This window comes from Esox lucius, chromosome 11 (genome assembly GCF_011004845.1).
Source record: "Esox lucius isolate fEsoLuc1 chromosome 11, fEsoLuc1.pri, whole genome shotgun sequence".
Taxonomy (NCBI): Eukaryota; Metazoa; Chordata; class Actinopteri; order Esociformes; family Esocidae; genus Esox; species Esox lucius.
In genome coordinates this window covers 42,854,808-42,872,564 of record NC_047579.1, presented here as the reverse complement: position 1 = coordinate 42,872,564, position 17,757 = coordinate 42,854,808, and the positions used below count along the sequence as shown (strand labels likewise).

General features: G+C 44.3%; 1 protein-coding gene across 1 annotated transcript; it reads left to right on the top strand.

Moving 5' to 3' along the window:
- The first annotated feature begins 9,371 nt into the window (after positions 1–9,371).
- Positions 9,372–17,463, top strand: LOC105013370. Its single transcript, XM_020050881.2, has 9 exons — positions 9,372–10,998; positions 11,110–11,180; positions 12,851–12,994; positions 13,374–13,448; positions 13,771–13,888; positions 16,090–16,253; positions 16,382–16,551; positions 16,630–16,755; positions 17,083–17,463. Exons 1-9 carry the CDS (start codon positions 9,386–9,388, stop codon positions 17,356–17,358), a joined length of 2,757 nt encoding a protein of 918 aa, XP_019906440.2. The 5' UTR covers positions 9,372–9,385; the 3' UTR covers positions 17,359–17,463.
- Positions 17,464–17,757: the final 294 nt, after the last annotated feature.

Genomic DNA, 17,757 nt, shown 5'->3' with positions numbered 1-17,757 from the left:
TAAATGTAGGGCTGGTTGGAGAAAGCAGATACTCCCTGGATCCCAAACACCTCCAGCAATGAGGCTACAAGAAACACTTCAGAAATATACTGTACATAATAGAAATAGCTTCAGCACGTTAAAAGGGTGTAGGATTGGAATCAGCGAATATCTCACCTAATCAAGAAATTGTAAAGTTTGGGTACAATAGGGTGTTTGGTCTGTTCTTACTTTCCACTCAAGATCTCTGCCCTTTTCGTATAAGACCGATCATTCCCCTGTCTTGTGGGAAAGAGTGCGGCAGCCTCTGACGTAGTAGATCACAAGTACCAGGGTTGTAATAACAGTGCCACCAGTGTATGTTTATGCATGATTTAGTGGAGAAGAAGAAAGATTTAACCATAAATCTACCTGTCCCGTAACTGCGCCCCCCCAACCCTCCTCCCGGTGCCTCCGCCCCCCCCCCCCCCCCCCACCCCCCTCCTTTCTCTTCTCGTCTCTGCTCATATGAATGGCGGGAATGCAGTGAGTCAGTGGAGCAGCGCCGGGCTTTGGCCCAGTGACAGACAGTCTCCTGTGAGCCTCCTCACTTCAAAGGGCGGCTGAAACCTGACTAGCTCCTTGTAAACAGGGCTGCTAGGCCCGGAGGCCCGCTTCCTGCGCTTAACTCAACTTAATGGCTGGCTTGTTTGGCTTTTCGCTGAAGCAGAGAGAGACGAATGAGGAGTGAGGGAGAGGAGAGAGATCGGCCGAGGGGCGTGGGATGGCTGGTGGGGTATTGCTAAGGAGAGTGTGAGGTTACTATAGGGAGTGGCGGGATGGGGGTTTTTGAAGGTATTTCAGAAAGTTTATTTAATTGGGGCTATTTTTTTTTATGTCCAAGGGGAAAAAAGGAGAAGAAAAGGAGAATGAGCACGGGGAACAATGTTGCTAGCATTTTATGAATCCATGGACAAAAACCTTGGCTCTTTGGACGCTGACAAACTAAACAGAAACAGATGCCCCAATTCACTTTTCCAAATGTTTTGAGTTTTGCCGGCAAAGCCCTTTTTACTTTATATTCTCAGCCAAGAAAACTGAAATCTGACTAGCGTGACCTAGCAGGGAAGCTGCAGACCTTAACATTGGTTTATACCTCATGGCTATTGCACATCTGTTTCTGGGTAACATTTTATGTAGTTCTAGGAGTTGCCAGGGACCTCACTATACCGATATTCTAACAATACTTAGGTGCAAATGCAATATGTAAAAAAATTATCACCATTATGAATATACTGGAATTTCATTTGAATAAAAATACTCAAAATAAACAGCAAGAGAAGCATTTTGCTGTACTGTACTTCTACATGTTCAATGACAATAAAGTTGAATCTAGTCTGATCTAATGCTCAGTGTGCTCATGTTCAGTTAATCTTTATCAGACATCATCCCAGCTGAAGGTTTTGATTTTCCATACATTTCTAGATATCTGTACCTCAAAACAGAACAGGAAGCCAAGTAAGTTCCCACTTTTTCTAACCATTGCATGGATTGCTTCCTGAGGCTGCCTTTTAGGTTTGGGGGAGGGGTGAGCTTAGAGTTGGCAGGGGAAAGAAGGTAAAAAAAGAGGGTTTTTTTCAGTTTCCATGTAACAGCAGCCCTGAACTTCAAGTAGGATGTCATGCATTGTCACAATGCTTCTTTTTGGGCAAACCAATCGGAAATTACCCTGAAATTACTTGAAAGTCTTACATATCCTGTCAATAAATAAATAGTTTTTACATTTATGCCTTCCTTTGTCTGGGTTCCCAGAGTAAATGTGTGCATCTTTTTAGAGAGCAGTTTGCCAGACACTATCAGGGGAAAAGATGAACAGTGGTAAATAAAGACAGTGAATATTTGGGAAGCCAATTCAACTCGATGTCTTTGGTCTTTCTACTGACTGGCCAATCCATTGTTCACTCTGGGGCCTGGAAGATCTGTATGAACTACAGCAGTATAGGGAACAGAACAGAAGCAAACAGCTGTGGTGGCAGAGCCTCTGTTGCAGTCAGCCTCGCTTCCCTTCCTCCACCCTCTTCTTGGCTCACTCATCCCACACACACACCATTTGTCTAGGGTTTTATGACCAACAGATTACACACACAGGCCACTCCGAGGTGGCTTCAGTGAGATAGATGGGTAGGGCCCAGGCTAAGCACAAACACACACCCACCTACTTGTTTCGGTCCTTGTGGGGACCAGATAATTATTCCCTATTTTTCCTGTCCTTGAAACCCAAGCCTTAAAACACTAAAACGTAGAGGGAGAGTCTGTGTGTGGTAGATGGGCAGAGGGAGAGGGTGTGTGTGGTAGATGGGCAGAGGGAGAGGGTGTGTGGTAGGAGGGCAGAGGGAGAGGGTGTGTGTGGTAGATGGGCAGAGGGAGAGGGTGTGTGGTAGGAGGGCAGAGGGAGAGGGTGTCTGGTAGGAGGGCAGAGGGAGAGGGTGTGTGGTAGGAGGGCAGAGGGAGAGGGTGTATGGTAGGAGGGCAGAGGGAGAGGGTGTGTGGTAGGAGGGCAGAGGGAGACAGTGTGTGGTAGGAGGGCAGAGGGAGAGGGTGGCTGGTAGGAGGGCAGTGGGAGAGGGTGTGTGGTAGGAGGGCAGAGGGAGAGGGTGTCTGGTAGGAGGACAGAGGGAGAGTGTGTGTGGTAGGAGGGCAGAGGGAGAGGGTGTCTGGTAGGAGGGCAGAGGGAGAGGGTGTGTGGTAAGAGGGCAGAGGGAGACAGTGTGTGGTAGGAGGGCAGAGGGAGAGGGTGTCTGGTAGGAGGGCAGAGGGAGAGGGTGTGTGGTAGGAGGGCAGAGGGAGAGGGTGTCTGGTAGGAGGGCAGAGGGAGAGGGTGTGTGGTAGGAGGGCAGAGGGAGACGGTGTGTGGTAGGAGGGCAGAGGGAGAGGGTGTCTGGTAGGAGGGCAGAGGGAGAGGGTGTGTGGTAGGAGGGCAGAGGGAGAGGGAGTGTCCCTGAGCTGCTCCAGCTGCTGCACAGAGAGGTGCCGACAGCTGCGTTACAGATATTTTGGGAGCCTGGTGCGCGCCTGGGATAATGATGGGCTTGATTTGGAGGTGAGGTGGGTTGATACCCAGCTAAACACCACACTGTGTAAACAACCACGCCACTCCTAGTTAAGTTCCAAGGGCTATGGCATGAGTAGGTTCAAAATCTGGTGAGGTGAATACATACACAGCAAGAGGCAGAATTATTCTATTCAATGCCCTCATCTTCTCAGATTATTGTGTTAGTGTGGCTGACTGTGAATTATCTCCTATAAAATGACACCCCATTTAACTGTTCGGCACCTGACAGTATATGAAACAGTAATATGAAACTATAATCCAACCATGCCGTCTCCACCCTGTATATTACCTAGCTAGCCCGTACTGTTTCTCTTGGTTTCCAGCTAAGGTTGCATGCCTTGGCTCCTGAGGCACAAAGAGCTAGCAGGTGGTCCTTGCTAAGACAAACACAAACCCCAGTGGTCAGTGGGGTTGAAGGATTGCATTTCCCAACTCAGTGTTCAGGAACCCCACTGTAGATGTGGTCACTTGTTACAGCTAGCTGCCTGGCCTTTAAGACAGATCAGCCCCTCTCGACAGATCGGCCTCTGTCTCCACTGATGCGGTAAAGACGTTGAAGGAACTCCATCCAAACAGGGGAAATGCCATGGCAATGTGTACGGGAAGGATTCTGTGGGGGATGCTTGTGATTCTCCACGTTGAACCCAAGGCAAAACGTGACTACATTTAGGCTATTACTTCTATTTGTCTATTTCACACAATCTTCAGGTAAAAACATAGTATAATGCCTGTATGGACTCCCTATATGTTCATTGTCAACAGTCACCGATATCTTTATGATAGCTATGCAACCAGCAGTCACTTCTGAATTTGAATATTAAGCAATGAAAACAAACAAATACATCAAATATACAATACAAGTCAAACTTAAGTAATTACATTGTGGGCCTCTAAATTCGTAAAGGATTTGAAAAATTCTGACTTGGATCAGTTTTTGACTGTGTACCAATGACGACGTCCTTCTTCCATTGCTCAAAGTCTGCACTCTTTACTGAATCTATAGTTGCTCTGTGGTACAGCACAGAGAGTTAATATGGCAGCTCAACAGACCTGAAACTAAGAGGCCAGATTAGACCTCCACGACGGAGTTCTCCAGCGTTGGGTTAGGCTAAGGGCTGTAAGCCAGCAGCACCACAGGATTTGGGGTTTAACCACAGGAATTGGAGCAATGGATTATCTTGAAGATATCGAAATACTTTCCGAACATAAAATTTTGAAATTGTAGCTAAATGTCACAACTACATTGCTAATGTAATACAATCACAACTCTTTCTGAACTTAGTTGGAGTTTGTTGAATGAATAGGATTAGGATTTAGAACAAAAATGTAATAGGCTTCAGGCTGGCTGTTTTGTAGAAGCACTTTGTGACAACTGCTAGTGTAAAAATGGCTTTAAAATGAATTTTATTGATTGCATTAGAACCCACAGGGTTGTATGCTGTTCAGATTATATCCCCAGTTCTCCCTTTTTGACGTTCTGCAAGCTCTAGAACCTTTGGGGCTCCGAGTGATGATTTATCACATCAGCCCCTCTCAGGCGAGTGCTGGTGCCCCTGTTTTAATGGGAGACTTCTTAACCGGTCTTTCAGAGGACTTTACAACCCTGTACCTACACTGCTCACTCACTCAGACTATGGGAGGGCCGTCCAGAGAGGTAGGGGAGCACACTGGCGCATTGTCCCGAAACGCTCAGGAGTGGAAATGTACTGCCAGAGTCTTGCTGGTGGAGTTTGAGCAGTGCTCAGTGTGTGTGTGTGTGTGTGTGTGTGTGTGTGACTGCATGAGTTTGTGCCTGCCTGTATGTGTGAGTGAATGAGTGAGTGGGTAAAGAAAGAAGGGCTGTAGGTTTTCTCTGTAATTTCTTTCTCCCTGTGCAGCGTAATCACTTCCATGTGGGCCCTGCCCAGAGAGAGAGAGAGAGAGAGAGAGAGAGAGAGAATGGTGGAGGGACCTCAACGAGGTGAGAGTAAAACACACACAGGCTCAAATACACACACCCATGCTCATAAACAGCACATTCTGCAGGGATACAATACTAGCAGCACATTTACTGTAAATTCCAAGATATTTTACGAGACGGACTTAAGCATTGGTACAGTATCTGCAATGCTTTCAGAAACACGCAGTCATGTCCAATCTAATATCACTCACACTTTAGTGAAATATATGAAAATATTCCTACAAATCTTTATGAGAAAAACGAGAATTTCTAAGAATAGAAATTTATTGAACAAATCTCAACATTGTGTGGTTACGACAAGGACAGAAGACCGCATTTTCTAATTTCCTTCCTCCAACCCTGAGGTTTTTCTTTCTCTTTCGGGGTTGCTTCATCTGTCTTGCCGCACATGTTGAGCTGTATTTTGGAAGGCCTTGGGGATAGACAGACAGACTCTTCAGACCAGACGTTCATGGTCAATGTGCAGCCAAACAAATACAGAGCTAAAAACAAATCGCCCCACTGCACGTCAACCTCTCGGCCAAAGGGGCCGCTCACGTAGATCTTATCCATACGGTGGATTACCGGGACCCCTGAAGAAGGTCACTCGCAATGCGGAATGAGGCGTAATCAGTCCGTCGGATGAAAATCGAAAAGAGAAAAGGAAATTAAAAGAGAAAAAGGAAAGAGAAAAGAAAAGGTGAAAGGATAGGTGTCTTGTGATCGTACCACACAGAAGGATACAGCACATCCCAGCAGCGATGGCAGGCTACATGCAAACATGGATGGATAGACCCTGAAGCCTTGGAGTTAAAGGTGTCTGCTGCCTGCCGGTGATGCAAAAAAATCCCCAAAATGACCCCAGGCCCCATATTTCCCTTCTAAAGTGAAGGGGTGGGATTTTACGTGATTTTGCATAAGAGGAAATCTAAGTCCAGCGAGCAATACCCCCCTGCTGTCAATTCATACCCAGTTCCTGATACTGGGTTTGCTCAGCAATGTACATTTACGCCTACTGACGCGGGTTATCACTCTATCATGGCTCTAGTGTCTGTTGCAATGTTGGACTGTTTGGCTCAGGAGGGGCTCTTCATTCCAACACTGATGTAGTGTACTTCGTGCGGAGGCTGAGGAATGTGGGGTCTCTGGCCCGGGTTTTGGCTGAGATTGACAGCAGACTCCACAATAACAGAAGAACTGCTGGGAGCCAATCCAATTTCCTGGAGAGATTGAGTACCACTACTGACATACCAGGGGCTTGTCAGAGAAGTCCCACAACCAGCCAGTCGACCTGCCAGTCAGCCAGCCAGCCTAGTGGTCCTCTTTCCCTGCAGACCAGCATTTAGCTCTCCACCACGCTCAGCCCACCGCCACGCTCAGCCTGCCGCCATGCTCCACCCACCGCCTCGCTTCGCCCACCGCCATGATCCGCCCACCGCCATGCTCCGCCCACCGCCACGCTTCGCCCACCGCCATGATCCGCCCACCGCCATGTTCTGCCCACCACCATGGTAGGAGTTTTCCATTTTTCAGTGCACCTCCACTGGACTTGAATCCACTGACTGATGTACGGCGGGGTGCTGCAAGAGGTTTGGTGAAGATCCAGGATAAAACTGATGTTCGGGTGGAAGTGAACTGGACATGTGAGGTATATGGTTGGATGAAGGGTGGCGGTGGAGTGCTGATCTCAGCTGTCGGAATACGTGATAACACCCCCCCCCCCCCATTACCCTTTGGAGTTGACAGGAGCAAATGTTCCTAATGAACCACCCAGGACCAACAGCCTTCCAGCCAAAACAACATTGGAGACTGACTGTGCGTGTGTGTGTGGCAGGTGACAGCCTCACCTCCAGGGACAAATGGCCTGGCAGAACACGGGTGACATGGAATGCAGACATTAACAACAACAAACACAAACGAACACACAACAACGTGTGGATTTAAGCTGAGGTGTTATTCCGGCACGCTCGCCTCGCCCGCCGTATACATTCTGAACATTCCAGAAGAAAAACAACAACAAAAACAAATTAGCGATAACAACTGAATATGTGTAAAGACAACAACAGGCAGCACATCATTTAAATAGCATATTGATGAGGAAAATGGCCACAGCATTCCCTCTATTTTCAATAGAATACTCGTTCTATTGTCATGAGTCTGCAGAGAGCAACTGTCTGGAACTGGACTGACGCCATTTCCCCTCGGCTCAAGCCTAACTCTCATACACCTCTCCTCTCCTGAGGCCCCGAAACAGCTTCCTATGATCAATCCCGCCAATCCATGAGAAAAATGTCAGTTAACACGGTAAGTACACGTTGTTTTACATCTGTTCTGAAACATATCTCTCTCCCGGCGTCCCTGGGTCTAAATAAGTGGACAATAAACTCTGTCTTTTAGGGCCACAGTGTCTGCAGCCAGACACTCTGAGGACTACCTGATAAACATCAAGGATGTGTTTAACTGTATCCTCTCCAGCAACTGCTTTGTCTGTTACTAAGCAGTTCTGTGTTCATGACTAAATCCTTGTCATTACAGGTTTTAGTGATAAGATTTGGACATTTCGGAGCCTCATTACTCTTTCAGGGTGATCCTAGTCTATTTTACTGCCAAAGCAAATCCTGTGAAGGGAAACATGGTCACCTTTATGCTCACCTAATCCAAGGCCTATGTTAACAGCCCACCTTTCCATAGCAAGTTTACACTGACTCTTTGGCAGATATGGTCATGATTTTCACCCAGGTCACAGAATCCCCATGGCAACAGGAGTGCGACACCTTCCTGCTGCTTCCGAGCGAGTTCTGCAGGATCCAGTCAGTGGGATTCTCAGTACCATAACATGGTCCTGAAACATAAACACACGTATGGAGACAAACACAGACTCACTCAGTGTATATTACGGAGAGCATTCCCCTGGAGTTAGTAGCACCCTTAGTTACTGTAAACGATAGGTCATTGTTTGCGGTCTCATCCCTGGGGCTGTGTTTCATTATCGGCTTCCAGTGTGATTCTTCTCTTTACCTGCAGAGGGTGCAAAAGGCACATGAATAATGTTCCCACAGAGTTAACAACCAACAGGTGGCAGAATGCCTAGAGGCAGGGGTATTCAACTGTTACCCTACAAGGTCTGGACCCTAATGGTTTACTGAACCCACATAAATCAGTTCCTTATTGTAGTGGAGCCGGCCTCAATGTGCAGTGTTTAGTTTAATGGGCATAGTGTGTTAGGCTAGGAACTGAAGGTCACTAGTTATAATACATGAATTGATAAGATAAACAATTGTTGCGCCCTTAAGCAAATTAACTTATACATAATTGGTTGTTCAAGTCAAAGTCTCTGGAAAACTTAATGATTGTCCAAGACAGGTTAGCCATCAATGTTTACATTAATTGGATTCAGTTAGAGACATTGGTATGATCAGGACAGCTAAACGTGTATAGTTGAGAACACGGTGCATGAGTTACATAAATGATTCATGTTTAGGAGGCATAAAATGATTGAATGCAAGATGAATGTATTTTTTCAATATTACAAAACTGTGTTTTATTATATTCACTTCATGTATTTTATGATACAAAGGCCTAATGTACAAATAAAATAATTTCAATAACAAGCCACATCCGAAATTCCTGAATATTTGGGAATATGTAAAGCGGATTGTTCTGAGATATTCATCGATGTAGGCTAGGTTAACGCAGGGTTAACGCAAGAGTTGAATTTTCGGATATAGAACAGCCAAATACTACAGCTTACTAGTAATATTAGCAAACTAGTTGGGTACTGTATTCGGCAACAATTTCTAATTTCTCGAGCCAAACCTGCTCGACACATACAACGTTCGTCCGATACAGAATTCAGTCGAGATGGGCAGCGTCTTTTTCGCGCGAAGCGTAACAATTGCTGCGCGTCACATTCCCCCAAAAGTAACCATAGTAGCTCAATTGAGTTCTTTGGTTACGTTGTTACTGGGAACGTTCAGCCTTTTTCTATTTGGTACCAAATCAGAGGCCCTGGCACCACTGATACGAGGGCTCGCTTTTCCATCGATGGCCATTGCCGTCGTGCTCTTCGTTAAGGTTGGTTAGGCAACAATTTAGGGTTTTATGGGCTTTAGGGGATTTGTTTGGTAGTGGTATCAGTTCACAGAGACCGATGTAGCTTTAAGTTTGCATATCGTCAAACAATGGAGGACACAAAGAGATGTACAAAGGCAAGTCAAATCATACCTTATTCTAAGATGGTTCATAAACATTGTTGGCTATATTGACATTTTGTTTTACTTTACTTTAGTATTGTATGCTTGGGCGTTTTTAGTTGTGATATTTATTGAGTAGTTATTTTCTCTCTCAAGAAGGCTACAAGGCTTCTGATTAAATTGATGTTGAAGACTCCTGTAAGGTCTGGTGTCAAGTCTAGTTCAGGGTCAGAGCAAGCTACCACTAGTGCCCACCAGGGGGCAGTTATGCAGCCTGTGGCAGATGGCAAAACGTGTCCCAGCTTGCAAGGAGGTATTCCTATAGACTCACCTCAGCACTATCTGTCATCTGGCGCCAATAATACTTCTTCCAAGAGACAAGACAAACAGATGGAGGCCAGAGCACAGATAGCAGCACCCAGTAAAAATGAAGAAGCCAAAGCCTGGAAGAAGACTCCAGACAGCTCAGAGTCTTATGTTCTGTCCAGGGGTGTGTCACCTGAGTCAGCCGGTGTCACATTAGAAAATCCCAGAGGCTCAAATGCACAGAACACCAATGCTAAGATGAGGAACAGTCTAAGCACCAAACATGTGGTTACTTCCAAGCTCAATGCAAACGCGGGCCTTGTTGAGCAACCGACTGTGGCAGACTCCTCTGTAGGGTTGGCCCCAAGAGGTGGTGTTAGTTGGGATGGTATTAATTGGGTCCCTATTGAGCCCGAAGTGATGACTAACACCGTTGCCATGTCTGAGCCACAGTTAAATGCCACTATGTCCCAAAGGGGTGCAGATAGATCTACATCCCCAGAAAACACCAGCAAGTTCCCACTCCTCCTCACCAATAAATCCAGTGTGTATTGGGAGGCCATACCTCCTCTTATCCAGGCCGTGACCGTCACTAACCTCCTGCCCACTCAGAATGGCCAGCTTTGCGTGAAGACTTCTGCTAAGGTAGTGAAGGAACATGAGGCTGTGACCAATGCCCTGCCCTTCCAGGATAGCCTGCCTAATGTGAAACCTTCTGCCAAGGCAACAATGGCTCCTGTAATCAAGGCCCTTTCTATCCAGAATAACCATCCCAGTGTGGAGCCTTCTGTCAAGGAAATAAAATCACCTGCAATCAAGCCCCTGACCATCCAAGACAACCTGCCCAGTGTGAAGCCTTCTGCCAAGGCAACAAACGCACAGAATATTATGAGGGTGGTCTGTATCCCAGAGGTGACTGGTGTTGGTTCTATAATAACAACCACTCCCATGTTCAGCTTGTCTGAGGCCTGTCCAAGTAAAAGTGGCAAAGTCCAGTGCTTCCTCAAGACCAAATGTGGTGAACAGGAAGGTAATGATATCCTACCAATAGCGAAAGGGTCTTACCGTGGATTAGAGCAAAGACGAAGCAAGGACTACAGCAGGAGGGCGTCTCTTTCCTACAACATCCCGCACCATCTCAACCAATTCAGGACCGATTCAGAGAGGCTTAATTCTAAAGAGGTCACCAAGAGGAGAACCATGCACAGCAGGAATAGCCAGCATTGGCCAAACCAACAGATGCCAGAGTTGGAGCGATTCAAACCCAGGAATATCACCAGGAGGAAGGACGCAATTTCTTGTGATCACCTGCAGAAAATGCCCAGCCAGCCGATTCCAGACCCAGATAAAGTCCCTCCGCTCAAACTCAAAGCAGTTCCACCACTGAAGGGCTCCATCTTATATAAAGAGAACAAGAAGCAGAACCTGCACCACTGGATGCCGGTCCACACCATGAAAACGGAGGACCTGGGGGAGTTCCTGGACTCACTGTAAGTACTCCACTAACATGACCATTTATACGTAATACCTGCTATTTTCTATTCTCCCAACTCTCACTGCTGTTTTCTAACATCGCTACTGTCTGGTGCCTGTACTGATAGAGGCATTTCCAATGTTGAAGACCAAGAAAACATGGTGTCTGACGAACCACTGACCGATTCAGAGTGTGATGGTATGTAGAATACATAATTTATTTTGTCCTCTAATATTTTAGTCTACAAATATGAACATACCCTGGCAGAAATTGTGAATTTATGGCATTGATTTTGAAAAATATGACTGATATGACATGCAAACATTTTATTTAAGGATGGTGATCATATGAAGCCATTTATTATCACATAGTTGTTTGGCTCCTTTTTAAATCATAACGATAATAGAAATCACCCAAATGGCCCTGATCAAAACTTTACATACCCTTGAATGTTTGGCCTTGTTACAGACACACAAGATGACACACATTGGTTTAAATGGCAATTAAAGGTGAATTTCCCACTCCTATGGCTTTTTAAATTGCAATTAGTGTCTGTGTATAAAGTCAATGAGTTTGTTAGCTCTCACGTGGATGCACTGAGCAGGCTAGATACTGAGCCATGGGAGCAGAAAAGGACAGTCAAAAGACCTGCGTAACAAGGTAATGGAACTTTATAAAGATGGAAGAGAATATAAAAAGATATCTAAAGCCTTGCAAATGCCAGTCAGTACTGTTCAATCACCTAGAAGAAGTGGAAAATTCGGGGATCTCTTAATACCAAACCAAGGTCAGGTAGACCTTGAAATATTTCAGCCAAAACTGCCAGGAGAATTGTTCGGGAGACCAAGAAAAACTCACAGGTAACCTCAGGAGACATACAGGCTGCTCTGGAAAAAGACGGTGTGATTGTTTCAAGGAGCACGATACGACAATACTTGAACAAAAATGAGTTGCATGGTCGGGTTACCAGAAAGAAGCCTTTACTGTGCCAATGCCACAAAAAAGTCAGGTTACAATATGCCCGACAACACCTTGACACGCCAGCTTCAGGCACACTGTAATTTGGAGTGATGAGAACAAAATAGAGCTTTTTGGGCACAACCATAAGCTCTATGTTCAGAGAGGGGTCAACAAGGCCTATAGTGAAAAGAATACCATCACCACTTTGAAGCATGGTGGTGACTCACTGATGTTTAAGGCCTTGGTGAGCTCTAAAGGCACAGGGAATCTTGTGAAAATTTATGGCAAGATGAATGCAGCATGTTATCAGAAAATACTGGCAGACAATTTGCATTCTTCTGCATGAACTCTGCTCATGGGACGCTCTTGGACTTTCCAGCACGACAATGACCCTAAGCACAAGGCCAAGTTGACCCTCCAGTGGTTACAGCAGAAACATATGAAGGTTCTGGAGTGGCCATCACAGTCTCCTTACCTTAATATCATCAAGCCACTCTGGGGAGATCTCAAACGTGTGGTTCATGCAAGACGACCAAAGACTTTGCATGAACTTATAGACAACTATGACAAAAGACTGCACACTGTCATTGATGCTAAAGGGGGCAATACACAGTATTAAAAACTAAGGGTATGCATACATTTGAACAGGGGTGAGTAAAAACATTTCTTTGTTGCCATGTTTTGTTTTAAGATTGTGCCATTCTGTTATAACCTACAGTTGAACATGAATCCCATAAGAAATAAAATAAATGTGTTTTGCCTACTCACTCATGTTTTCTTTAAAAATGATATGTTACCAATTCTCCAAGGGTATGCAAACGTTTTAGCACAACTGTAATGAAAACATTATTCATTTTATTAGGAATCTTCAGTTAAACATGTTTTGATGTCTTTTATATCCCACTCAGTCTTCAAAGAAGTCTTTGCTAAGTTTGCCAAAAACAGCAATGGCTGTATTGATGCAAAGAGCCTGGCATGTACACTGGACAGGGTGGGGGTCTCTATCAGCCCAGAGGAGGTGCAGAAAGCCATGCAGGCGGCTGACTACGATGGTATATTTCTGCATCACTATCTGAAATTACCCCACAATGTAATTATGTGCCTCACATTGACAACCAGGGTGCCATTTGGGGGGCAACCATATGCGTTCGCATTTTTATACATTTAATACAACTGTTTTTGCTTTGTCTTTATGGTATTGTGTGTAGATTGATGAGGGCAGTACTAAAGTATAAAATAAATAAGTACTTATTACGTTATTAAGTGTTTTACTATTTTAACAGTAACTAAATACTGTTGTTGTACACTTGAAGTACAACTTAAGTGGTCCCAAAATAATACACTAAAGTATACTTATTCTTTGCTTGGATCCCCTTTTTTGGGCTGAGTTGATAGGCTGGCTGAATGGCTCTTTTTGTTTATGGGTTTCAGAGGATGGAGAGGTGGGCTTCCAAGATTTCCTGCGTGTTTTGACAGATAGTCAGCTCTTCTCCAAGTGTGTCAAAGGTGTCGATTCCCAACTAATGTGTTGCCTTTCCCAAACATACAACCCTGGAAAAAATTAAGAGACCACTGGACTTAATAATAAAAAAATTATAATAATCAAAAAGGAAGGTTTTGAGGAACAGAGGAACAGAGGTTGCAGTGGTCTCTTAATTCTTTCCGGTGCTGTATGTCTTCCAGTAAGAATCTGAACATATTGATCAGACGTGCCATTTGGTTTCTAAGTCTTTATTGAGATGGCACTTTGCCCTTTCACCCTCTCCCTCCTTGTCTGTACCTTTTCCTTACCTTTCTCTCTTTCTTTATCTCACTTTCATTGAGACAGCTGAAGGAGTGGACTCGTCGCAGTTTGTTGAGCTGTGGGAGAGAGTGTTTTACAAAGCCTTGAACCAGATGCTGGAGTCTGGTACCCTGTCCTGTAGTATTACAGGAGAGCTAGTACGGTAATAGCAAACATTAAGTCAATCTAATTTATCTAATCTAATGTTTGACTAGCTACATATTCACTGCATCTCATGGAGAACTCACCTTGACCGACAGCTCTTTGAAATGTCCTTGTTGTTGCCAGGTAACTAGGCAGTGGTCCACTTGACAGTGGTCGACATGCAGTTGATGACTTGATTTCTGATCCTGTTGAATGCCTCAGCCTCATTTTCAATGCAAAATGTCACAAAAGCAGAGCTGGTCATGTACTGTTGGGCGTCTTGCCTTGGCACAGATTTGACATGGAGCTTGACAGCATCCCTCTTTCTGGGCTTGACAGTGTACACTCTCCGTACGAGCTCACAGAGTGTAGTCACAGTGTTTACTCATGTCATATCTTTGCCTTAGGTTCATGGTAACAACTTGTAGTCAGCATTCCCTTTAAAGTGCATTACTGCCATTGACAGCCTAAAATGATACAGGTTTGTTTGAAGAACTGACCTCTAGGGTGTTTACAGAGTTTCAAAATTCAGTTCAAATCTTTTTTCCCCATTTGGAGGTAGATATTCTTCAGAATTACCAGTAATATTGAAATCAATATAACAGTTGCTTGTTACCCACGTGTTACTGAAAATGTACAATTTGCAATAAAAAATCGCCTACAGCTGCGTTAGCTAATTTTAATTTGATTAGATTAGATTTTACCTTTGTCATTAAACAGTACAAGTACAGTACAAAGAAATGCAGTTTGGGTCTAACCAGTGCAAATCTGTTTGCACTCCTCTATTTGCAAAATGCAAGTGAGGGAAAAAAATATTTGATCCCCTGCTGTACGTTTTGTACGTTTGCCCACTGACAAAGAAATGATCAGTCTATAATTTCAATGGTAGGTTTATTTGAACAGTGAGAGACTGTTCAAATACATTTTATGAATTGATTTGCATTTTAATTAGTGAAATATGTATTTGACCCCTCTGCAAAACATGACTTAGTACTTGGTGGCAGTCACAGAGGTCAGACGTTTCTTGTAGTTGGCCACCAGGTTTGCACACATCTCAGGAGGAATTTTGTCCAACTCCTCTTTGCAGATCTTATCCAAGTCATTAAGGTTTCGAGGCTGACGTTTGGCAACTTCAGCTCCCTCTACAGATTTTCTATGGGATTAAGGTCTGGAGACTTGCTTGGCCACTCCAGGACCTTAATGTGCTTATTCTTGAGCCAATCCTGTGCTTCTTTGGCCGTGTGTTTTGGGTCATTGTCATGCTGGAATACCCATATACGACCCATTTTCTTATTGATAGGGGATCACATACTTATTTCACTCATTAAAATGCAAATCAATTTATAACATTTTTGACAAGCGTTTTTCTGGATTTTGTTGTTGTTATTCTGTGTGCAATAAATGGATTACATATGGCAATTCTAAATGTGCAGGGGAAAATTCACAAATGTACAGAAAATATAGAGGTATTAAGTATAATGTCTGTACAAGTGAGATAAATAGTTAATGGCATTCTGAATTAGCAGTCGAGGCAAATTTAAGGAGTAGGGTATGAGGATTTGGAGACCTGCAAACCAGCAAAATGAGTCCAGAATCGAGGCTCAGATATAAAAATCGAAAATGTAAATGTAATCAATGGCAACCTGGCTGGGCCTGTTGATGATGCCTTTCCCTTGAATGTGTAATACGCACCCCTGATGTGGGCAGTTCTGTGGCAGCCTCAAAACCCATTCATTTGAAATGAAAACCAGCTGTTTTCATTGTCTGGAGAGTGGTGTAATGTTAGATTTAAAATACAGCATCCAGCCACAACACAGTGGGCTTTTTCCAGCATGTTGGTGAGTGGGCTACCAGTCACACCAGAAGATGAAAAGATGGTTATTTACCAGTATTTTTGGTCACATAAACACGTTCTGCTTTGAGCTCTAGCTAGCTTAGGTTTTTGTAAATAAAATGCTGAATGAGCTTGGATGATGGTGGTTTTACATCTCCTCGGTGGAATGTAGTTTTGAACTGCTTTGAACTTTTTCCAATAAAATGTAATGAAATTGATGAAAAACTTGATTCTCAGTGAAAACATAATTCAGTGAAAACAAATACACAACTGTTTATGGCAGAATCTTGAGAATGTTCAATAAAAGAAAATACATTTTGACATAGAGAAATACTATTCAGTTAAGCTGCGTCAGACATATTTGATTGCCCCGTGCCACTGACCAGGTACTACCATAGGAAAACCCTGGGGCTAATCCGGAGGTCTGTTCGGCTAGGCGAGCAGGAAGATGGCCGCATTCTCAACTACTACACCAAGGGAGTTCATCTCATAGGCCTGAAGAGGAAGCAACTCCTCAAGTACATCCAGCCACTGCCTCAGATAGCACATGGTAACATGCCACCTCGCACTGCCTTCTTTCACCGTATAATAGAATGGATGTGCTTTCATGATATCACCGTCAAACCCACATTAATTTGCAGTAGATTGATGAAGGACCGTTGTTGTTTCGATGTACAGAGATGATTGCTCAGAATCAGAAGAGAACCAGCCCGTACTCGAAACGCCCCAGCCTGTACGTGGATTACTACTCCTCTAATTCCCAGCGGGCGTTTCTGAGGGTCAAGAAGTGCCACGTTAAGACTGCCAAGACCTGGAAGCCCACTGAGATCATGGATTGCTTCCGACAAGTAATTTAAAAAAAAAAGGTTTCCTTTAATGTGAGATCTGTTGCCCACGAACTCTCTAATCTTGTATTTCCTTGCCAGCTGCCTGTCAGTCACACTGGTATGGAAGCCGAGGAGATGATCACGCCTGTGAAGATCAAAGTGAACATGACCATCAAGGAGAGGAACCAACTGACGTACAATGAGATCAACAAGATCACACAGATGGTCAGAGGATATTTAAACTGCATTTAGGGCCGGTTTCGCAGACCCAGATTGAGCCTAGTCTAGGACTAGAAAAACTAGTTCATTGAAGGTTTCTATTGATCTTGATTTTTTTGTCCTGAGCTAGGCTTACTAATCCGTGTCCGAGAAACTGGCCCATAGAGTTTATGGTGGTAAACTTCCATTCAGCTCAATTGGTAGAGCATGGTGCTTGCCATGTCAGGTTGGGGAAGGTTGCAATGCAAAAGTATGAACGTGTCTATCTTACTCTCTCCATCCTTCTCTACCTCCCCTTTCGTTTTGTTCCTCGCTGTATCTCTTTCTGTCCAGTCTAAGTCAGGTCTGAAGGGATACCTTGAGGCCTTGACCCAGCTAAAGCGCAGGGACGCATGGAACCTTTGGGTTTCGCTGCAATATTTAGTCCACAACCAGAAGGACTTCTTCCAGACCTTCACTACCTACTCATGGTCCTGGAGCGGCTGCTGCAACACGACAGGGATTAGAGACCTGGATGCTCTCTATAGGTCCTCCCCAAGCCTCTCGCGTAGCCAACTGCCAGAGCCCACCGACATTAAGCAGCTCACCTCGTCCAATCAGTGCGGCTAAAAAGTATAATCTGATACCTTGGCATTTACTGTTACCCCTCACTGAAGCCCAGGAGAAATGGAGGACAGGCAGAAATGAACCGACACCCCAGAATAAAAAAAAAGCTCAAAAGACACACAATTATTTTTCCCTTTTTACAATTATTTTTCCCTTTTTTTTGTCCAAGGGTTGGATCTAGAATCGACATTAATTTAAACCATGAGGGTAGCTACAGGCATGTTTTTAATTGTCCAGTGGGAATACAGTTGTGCTCAAAAGTTTGTAAACTCTTGGAGAATTGGTAATATATGTACCATTTGTAAAGAAAACGAGTGAGCAGGCAAAACAGATGTCTTTTATTTCTTATGGGATTCACATTCAACTGTAGCTCATAACAGAATGGCACAATCATAATATAAT

Excerpts from the sequence above, each read along its gene's own strand:
- LOC105013370 (XM_020050881.2), top strand. The coding sequence starts at position 9,386 with ATGTTGAAGACTCCTGTAAGGTCTGGTGTCAAGTCTAGTTCAGGGTCA. Across the intron at positions 13,889-16,089 it reads ATTACAGGAGAGCTAGTACG|GTACTACCATAGGAAAACCC; the intron begins GTAATAGCAAAC and ends GCCACTGACCAG. Across the intron at positions 16,756-17,082 it reads TCAACAAGATCACACAGATG|TCTAAGTCAGGTCTGAAGGG; the intron begins GTCAGAGGATAT and ends CTTTCTGTCCAG.